Source organism: Trachypithecus francoisi, unplaced genomic scaffold, assembly GCF_009764315.1.
Source record: "Trachypithecus francoisi isolate TF-2019V2 unplaced genomic scaffold, Tfra_2.0 Contig00168, whole genome shotgun sequence".
Classification (NCBI taxonomy): domain Eukaryota; kingdom Metazoa; phylum Chordata; class Mammalia; order Primates; family Cercopithecidae; genus Trachypithecus; species Trachypithecus francoisi.
Window position 1 is genome coordinate 279,720 of NW_022680498.1, and position 8,502 is coordinate 288,221.

General features: G+C 46.9%; 1 long non-coding RNA gene and 2 gene segments (V, D, J or C); 1 reads left to right on the forward strand and 2 right to left on the reverse strand.

Annotated features, from left to right (window-relative positions):
- Positions 1 to 1,999: 1,999 nt before the first annotated feature.
- On the reverse strand, positions 2,000 to 3,085 carry LOC117074000. The segment is given in 2 exon segments: positions 2,000 to 2,808; positions 2,925 to 3,085. Coding segments are annotated over 2 exon segments (612 nt in total).
- Positions 3,086 to 3,163: 78 nt separating this feature from the next.
- LOC117074751 lies at positions 3,164 to 7,236 on the forward strand. Of its 2 annotated transcripts, XR_004433703.1 has the most exons (3): positions 3,164 to 3,326; positions 3,780 to 3,983; positions 4,750 to 7,236. It is a non-coding gene; the product is annotated as an uncharacterized LOC117074751 (long non-coding RNA). The 2 variants fall into 2 exon arrangements; XR_004433693.1 differs by lacking the exon at positions 3,164 to 3,326 and having other exon boundaries at positions 3,375 to 3,983.
- On the reverse strand, positions 6,934 to 7,543 carry LOC117074273. The segment is given in 2 exon segments: positions 6,934 to 7,355; positions 7,478 to 7,543. Coding segments are annotated over 2 exon segments (453 nt in total).
- Positions 7,544 to 8,502: the final 959 nt, after the last annotated feature.

Here is an 8,502-nt window from a genome sequence, read left to right on the forward strand (position 1 = left end):
GCTCTAGTAAAGTTTGACTCCATAGTCACTAAATCTGCTTGGTACTGGTATAAAACTGGACGCATAGACCAATGGAACAGAATAGAGAATCCAGAAATGAAGCCAAATACTTACAACCAACTGATCGTTGACAAAGCAAACAAAAACATAAAGTTGAAAAATGACATCTTGTTCAACAAATGGTGCTGGGATAACTGGCAAGCCAAACGTAAAAGAATGAAACTGGATCCTCATCTCTCATCTTATACAAAAATCAACCCAAGATGAATCAAAGACGTAAATTTAAGGCTTGAAACTGTAAAAATTCTAGAAGATAATATCAAAAAATCCCTTCTAGACATTACTTTAGACAAATACTTTATGACCAAGAACCCAAAGGCAAATGCAACAAGAACTAAGATAAATAGATGGGACTCAATTAAACTAAAAAGCTTCTGCACAGCAAAAGAATCAGCAAAGTTAACAGAAAACCCACAGCATGGAAGAAAATCTTCACAATCTATACATCCACAAAAGACTAATGTCTAGAGTCTACAAAGAACTCAAACTAATTATGAAGAAAAAATAAACATCCCATCAAAAGATGAGCTAAAGGCATGAATAAACAAGTTTCAAAAGAAGTTATACAAATGAACGAGAGACATATAGAAAAATGTTCAACATCAGTAATAATCAGGGAAATGCAAATCAAAACCACAATGTGATACCACATTACTACCACAAAATGGCCATAATTAAAAAAGCAAAAAATAATAGATGTTGGCATGGATGTGGTGAAAACAAAACACTTTTACACTGGTGGTGGGAAGATAAACTAGTACAATCAGTGTGAAGATTCCTTAAGGAAATAAAAATAGATGTACCCTTCGATCCAGCAATCTCACAACTAGGTATGTAACCAGAGAAAAAGAAGTCATTATACAAAAAAGATACTTGCACATGCATGTTTATAGCAGCACAATTTGCAATTGTAAAAACATGGAACCAGCCCAAATACCCATAAATCAACAGGTGGATAAAGCAAATGTGATGTATACATCCACATACCAGGGAATATTACCACCAGCCATGAAAGGAACAAAATAATGGCATTCATAGCGACCTGGATGGAACTGGATGCTGTTATTCGAAGTGCAGTAACTCAGGAATGGAAAACAAAACATGGTATGTTCTCAGTCATAAGTGGGAGATAAGCTATGAGAACACAAAGGTATAACGATGATACAATGAACTTTGGGGACTGAGGAGAAAGGGTAGGAGGGGGTGAGGGATAAAAGACTACTCATTGGGTATAGTGTACACTGCTTGGGTGATGAGTGCACCAAAATCTCACAAATCACCACTAAAGAGCTTATTTATGTAACAAAACAACACTTGTTCCCCAAAAACCTATTAAGATAAAAAAATAGAAAAATAATCAAAAAGAGAAAAATCACTAAAACCCTTAAAAACCCAAATAAATAAGTAAATAAATAAATATGTAAATAAATGAAAGATGAGAACCTCTTCCACGATAGAGAGAATCAGAGGCAAGAGATGAAGAAGCAAGAATCCCGACAAGCCATCACAGAATCTCCTGTCACCTTAGATGAACATCGCCCCTAAAGTTTGATTTTGATGCACAATACATTCAAACTTGAAAATAAATACAAAAATAAAATCAGAAAAAAATGGCCTAAAGACCCTCAAAGATAGTAATGAGCCCTCTATGGGATGGGTACAATTCAGCAACAACAGTGAGAATCTCAAAAGAAGTGTGCAGAGTGAAATAAGCCTGAACAAATGGGAGGATAACGTTTGATAACACTAATATGTTCCAGAAAATGGAAACCAAACAGTAGTGACAGAGGCAGATCTGCAACTTCCAAGGAGGGTGTTGGGGGAGGAAGTGAGGTGACAAGGGTCATGAGGAGCTGCTGGGGTTGGTCACAGGTTGTATAACTCCCGGTGCTGGTGATGTTTTCAAGGATCCAGAGAAATGCCAAAATTGGTCTAATTCCCTATTGTAAATATGGGTGGTTTATTATATGTGCATTATTCCTACATGAAAGGAGTTTTATTAAAAAAAAGAATAGGCTTGAGAGAAAGGAAGCACAGGGATTCAAACTGAGGAATAGGAGGAGGAAGGCACCACTCTGGAAACTCCGGGAAATGGGAAAAGGAGGATGATGGAGACACAGGTTCCCCATCAGAGGTGGGTCTGTGATGACACAGCTGGACCTGCCACCTCAGCCCAGGACTTCAGTGCAGACACCCTGTGTCCCAAGCTGCAGGGAACAGAACGTTCTGTTTTCTGGACACCCTGTTCCTGACTCTGAGGACTAAAGGGGAGGAGAAGCCTCCATTCTCAGGCAGAGCCCTGGATGCCCCTGGACCCGTGGGGGAGGCTACAGCAGCAGAAGCCACAGACCAGGCCTGAGCAGCAGCTGCCGGGGCTCACCCTTCGGGCAGAGGAGGAAGGGGGTTCTTGTCTCACTTCCCCCTGGCCCTGGAGCACTGTGTGAGCATTCAGGCTGTCATCCCATGCTGCACAGTAATAATCAGCCTCATCCTCGGTCTGGAGCCCACTGATGGCCAGGGAGGCTGACGTGCCAGACTTGGAGCCAGAGAATCGGTCAGAGACACCGGAGGGTCGCTGATTATTATAATAGATGAGGAGTTTGGGAGCTGTTCCTGGGAGCTGCTGGTACCAGGATACACTATTACTTCCGATGTTGGAGCTGCTTCCAGAACAGGAGATGGTGACACTCTTTCTGGCGGCCTCAGACGCTGAGGGAGGTTGAGTCAGCACAGACTGCGCCCAGGACCCTGGAAGTGAGAGAGACACGGACATGGTGATTGACAAGAGACAAAAGGTGACAAGAAGAGAAAGCAGGGTCCTGTGGGCTTCCCAGGGCCCCTCTCCTGGCCCCAAATCCTGTCACCTGCACAGTAAGTGAGGAGGGTGAGGAGGAGAGGGGACCAGGCCATGGTGGAGATTGTCCTGAGTCCTGCCTTCTGTACCCACAGCTGAAGCTGCTCTTCCCCCAAATCTCTGCCTCTCTTCATACTCTGAGAGGGGGAGAGTCCATCCATGCAAATCAGACCCCCCAGCTTTGTGACTCCACCCTGAGCCCTGGGTCAGGCTCCTCGGCTTGAGGATGTCAGAGGGTGGCAGGGGTGGAGCTTAGTGGTCCTAGGGGGTGGGGAGGACAGAGCTGTGAGCCCTGAGCAGAGGACACCAGGCAGAGCAGGTGGCTGGTTCTGCTGTGATCACCCCGTCTTCTCAGGAATGATCCCCATGCGCCCCCTGGTGTCCAGACCAAGGAAAACTCTTCTATGATCAGGTGACCAGAGCCTCTCAGATACACAGCTTCCTCCCCCATTCTGTCCACTTACCCTCTCTCAGGTCCAAGCCAGGCCAAGTGGTGTCTGTGTCTCCTCCCTGTGACTTCAGGGCAGTCTTCACGCTCTACTGAGGAGTCTTCAGACTCCTCAGGAGTGAATCTGTCCGTGGCTCTTTGGCTGTACATTGTAGAGGACTCAGGTGGTGTCTACATAAAGTCCTATGTCAGGATCAAGTCCAGAGCAGGCACCGGCCCCATGGACTCACTTCCCCACCTGTGTTGGACACCGGTTCCTCTCTTCTCATATGGCTCCGTCCTGGTGGCCAGAGCTCTGCTTCCTCTGTGGATCCTGCAGCGCTGAGGAGAAAGGGAGCTCTTTCCTCTCGGATGCCCTGGGGAGACATTCCCAGAGGGTTTTTCTGGTAAATCTTTGTTCTCTCTCTACTTCCCCAGATTTGCAGTCATGGTAATCTGGATACTGTAACCAGAGATCTTGCCTAGGAGTCTGTCCTCCAAGCACTGAGTGCCCATCTGCAGCGGATCCTGGCAAATGACTCTGGAGTGTTTCACTTATGAGCAAAAAGAGCAAAGATGCTCAGTCTTTGAAGATGGGAAGAATTAAAACTTCAACTTGGTTTAACCAGCATCTGTCCTCCGGTGAGCCTGATATGTGGCAGCTCTTAACATCGAGCCCCCAACTAGGATTTTTAGGGAAAAATTATGGTTCACATTTAGTAGTGAGTGTTGCAGGGCTGGGGGCGGGGGGCGGGGTGGTGGGACTTAAAAATGATAGAAATTATTTATCTTTGATCTGTAATGACATCTAGAATCTAATAAGCTAAAAACAACCAGCTTAAGAAAAAACGTAATTCTGTTGATCAAAATGAAAAATGAAATAGGTTATGTCTATGACTGCATGAGTTCTGGCATGGTACACCCTGGACTCTTAACAAATATTTGTTTGGGGAATTTTATGGGGATGGAAGAAAACAGCTGGATGGCTATGTTGATATTTCCACTGGTGAATGTATCACCAGGCAGTTGCAATAGAATGAGATTTTAAATGCTCCATTTAAAAATGGAATAGTGAGATTTATTACAGATATTTAAATAAAACCAGTCCATATATGGAACTGAAATATAATGTATGCTTTGTTTTGGGATTGCATTTCAAGCGTGTCATTACTTTAAATGTTCCTTTCAGTGTAAGCCATGTTCCTTTACATAATTTTTATAGTTTTTAAAAAATGTTTATTGCATTTACATAACACATCAGGCATATTAAGTTTTATTTATTTCCAAATAGAAACAAACTATTAGATCTGGGCTTCGCTTCCTGTTTCCTTCTCATTACTGTTTCTTTGGTGATGCATAGATGTCCACAGTGAATTTTGTTTTCCTTTCCTCCCACTGTAATGAACAGGGGGTCGCCGAGGCTGAGCAGTGTCTCACATACAGGACAAGGCTGCCCATGGCCCCATCCCTGCCCATGGGTGTGCTTCCTGGTGGGTGCCCCATCAGCTCTTAGGCTGAAGACAGAGAGAAGAACAGGTCCACAGCTAGGGAACCTGGACACCCAGAGAATCCAGGAGGGACCAGCTGGGACAGTGAGACCTGGACAGAGGACACTGACCATGGATTTTTTATGTGATCGTCCTCAGGGACCCTCAGAGGCAGACCAAAACCCCAATCCCCATGTGTCTTTAGGGCCCAGGTCCTTCCAGGTCTTCCTTTTATCACCACAGTAGGCCCCGGGCCGCCTCCTCCCAGTCTCCTCTTCAGGCTGCACCCTCCTTATCACATCTGACCCCACACCCGTCTCCTCATCCCCCCTATAAACCATCCCCAGTTCACTTCCATTAGCATTTTTGCATCACTCTGGGATCACAGCCTCCCCAAGGATGTCTCTGCAGGATATCCATGTTGCAGAGAGTGCAGTCCCTTGACAGGACAGCTGGGCCTGGCCCACCCAAGGCTGAGCATCTCTCTTGCTTCTCTTCTACACCAGCTCTAGACAAAGCCAGATCCAGAACTTTCAGAATGCTGAGCCCACGTTTTCTTAAGCATCAGACTTCCTCTCTCACATCTGTGGGTCACACAGGCTGGATTCTTCATTCTCGTCATTTCTCCCAGTTTCTGAGCTCAGGAAATGGTCAGCATACCTTCACCAAGAGGAGGGGATACCTGTGGGACCAGGCAAAGGGCTCCTGGGCCTCTGGGTCACACAGGCTGGATTTTTTCTTGTCCCTATCTCATCTGCACCCACCATGTGTGGGCAGCTCCTTTTATTTCTAGAAACAAATTGATTCTGTTTGCACTCGGAGACCAGTAAGAAAAGGAGTTATTTTTACTGAACTTTGTAGTCTGTTTCAGTAACACAAGTGACAGCAGAAGCCTTGGCATGAACTGGCGTTGGTCACAGGCAGGGATAAAGGAGGGATGGGGCAGAGAGGATGAGTGGGGCGGATCTTCTCTCATTTCCCTGTGGAACAGGAACCTTTGGCAACATGGAGTCAGGATGCAGCTGTGTGACAGTGATAAACAGCCTGTCCTCAGGCTGGAGCCCAGAGGTGGTCTGGGAGGCTATGGGAATAAACCCAGAGTAGGAGGATCAGGCTGGGACCCCTGAGGGACCATCACTGCTGTCCTAGGTCATAAACTTAGGGGCTCTCTCTGGAAGGCCTCCATAGCCATTTCCATAGGAATGCCCAATGTTTTTGCTGCTTCCTGTGCAGAAAAAGGTGACCTTGAGATGGGGGCCTCCTCAAGAATTTTCCAGGGAGGAGTCACTTGAAGCAAATATTGGGCAGTTTCTGTACCCAGATTTTCCACAGACTCACCACTAGACCCTGACTCAGCGAGAAGCTTCAATGGTATAAGAGAGGAGAAGAGAACACAGGCCCTGAAGGATCAGGAAACCCACCCTCAGCAGTCGCCGTGGTCCTGAGTGGGATGAGCTGCAGGAAAGTCACATCCCTGGGACCTACTTCCCCCGTGGCCAAGGAGCAACCTCAGCCTTGTCTCAGCCATGGTGGAGCCTCCCCTTGACTCTCTCATGTCCTACATAGAGGTTCAATGGCCTCAGGTCCACAGTTACCCTCAGACCTAACCCCATCTCCTGACACTGCCGCTGAAATGCAGGCACCCAGAACTGAGCCAGGTCAGCTTTATATCCAGAATTCCTCCCTGACCTGTGTCCTCAGGCAGCGTTTCATATTTGAGTGCCTTGTTCCTGAGAAGTAGTGAGCCTCAGACAGACCTGAGAACAGACTACTGGGGATGCAAGGGGAGGTCTCTGCTTGTACGCTGGAAGAGCAGAGTCCATGCTGCAGGGGACTGTTCACCTGCTAGGATGTCCCGTTCGCCTGCTAGGATGTCCCTGGGCTTCAACCATGATGTGAGCTAAGAAAGGCTCATTTTGCTTCTTTCAAGAAAAATAGTCCAGCTTCACAGGCACTGGTGTCAGCACATATGGACGAGCAGCTAACACTTCAGGGTACTCAGATGCTTTGGTTTTGTTTTGTTTTACTGAGACTTCAGAAGAATGGATAGGAACTTGACAGAAGAGCCTTTTACAGCTATAAAGTACTTCCAAATGTAGTCTGTGCCTAGGCCAGTTATTTTAAAGTTTAAAAATTGTTACAGAACAAGACCTAAAGCAGGGTGAGGTTTTCGTCCCACTTCCCCATGTGTGTGTGTCACTGTGAGAAGCATTGCTTGGCCAAATCATACAGTAATAGTCAGCCTCATCCTCAGACTGGAGCCCGGAGATGAGTAAAATTCCTGTATTGGCCGAGGCATCTTTGGATCCAGAGAAGCGGCTGGGGACTCCAGAGCCCTGGTGCTTATCTGAGTCTGAGTAGTAGTACAGGAGATACCTGGGAGGGCTCCCTGGCTTCTGCTGATACCAGTATATGTTGTAGCTACCAACACTGATGTCACTGGACAAGGTGCAGGTGAGTCTGGCGGATTCTCCAGGAGATGCAGAGAAGGAAGGTGGCTGAGTCAGTACAGGCTGGGAGAGGGAACCTGCAAACACAGACACTCATGGTTGATGGGCAGGGTTCAGGTTGAAGTTTTTCAGGGATCTCTACCAGAAAAGCCAGAATCAGGCTGGGTGGCTGGCCCTGGTCTCCGAGGCCTGTCCCTACCTGTGCAGTGAGAGAGGAGCAGGAGAAGCAGAGGAGTCCAGGTCATGGTGGACACAGCCTGACATGCACAGTGGGGCTGGGCTGCCCCAGGCCTCCTTTTCTTCCCACCCTCTGCAGAGGAGGGGCTGCTCATGCAAATGTGTTTCCACCCAGGGACTGCCCAGCCCCTCCCTGAGGCCTGGGGATGCAGCTCAGCTCACTCTGCAGCCTGAGGAAGAAGACGTTTTGCTTTTCCCCTTGGGAGGGCTCTGGAAGAAAACACCTACTGAAACCATCCACACGTTCCTGCTCAGGAGATTCTGCCACACCATGGGAGGACATAGATGCTAAGTCCCCATCAGTGAGCACAGGGTCTTAGCCCCTAGTCTTGGATTTCTTTGAGTGAATGGTCCTTACTGAGCAGCTGTGCAGGGACCATAGGGCAGTCCCCCTGCATCCCATGCTGGTTAGAGGACACTCACCTCCCCATGGCCCAGCTGATCTCTGCAGCTTATTAGTCACTGTCTGTATTCACACCTCCGTGGTCTGATTGCTAGACACTAATTCCACAAGGCTAGGCATGATTATGTGATTTCTCACTCCCAGAATGAGTCTTGGTCCATGGGATATAGACATGTACATACATAACTATTAAAATCTAGAAAAATCTAACTGCCCACATGTGCCATCAGCGTGGGCATCGTGGAGAAGGGGCCAGCTGAGGATCTGGGTTGAAGGGCAGCTAGGGGCTGTTCAAAAGGATGGTGAATAATGAGAATTTTGCAAGAAGAATAAAAGATCCATGACATGTTAAAGGCAGCAATTCAGCAAAAGTTATCTCTACAGTGGTTTCATACATTTTATAGAGCTTTTACTCAATGTAGTGATATAGGGAAATGAATAGCATTGGTAGACTTACTTTTACCAGTGAATAGTGTGACATATTTCTCATTTTATATAGCCAACCATCATCTCCATAAGTAAAACTTGTTGTTTTCTGCACAGTTGTGTCCCTGCTTGCCCTGACCAATTTTGGCTCTGTTCCC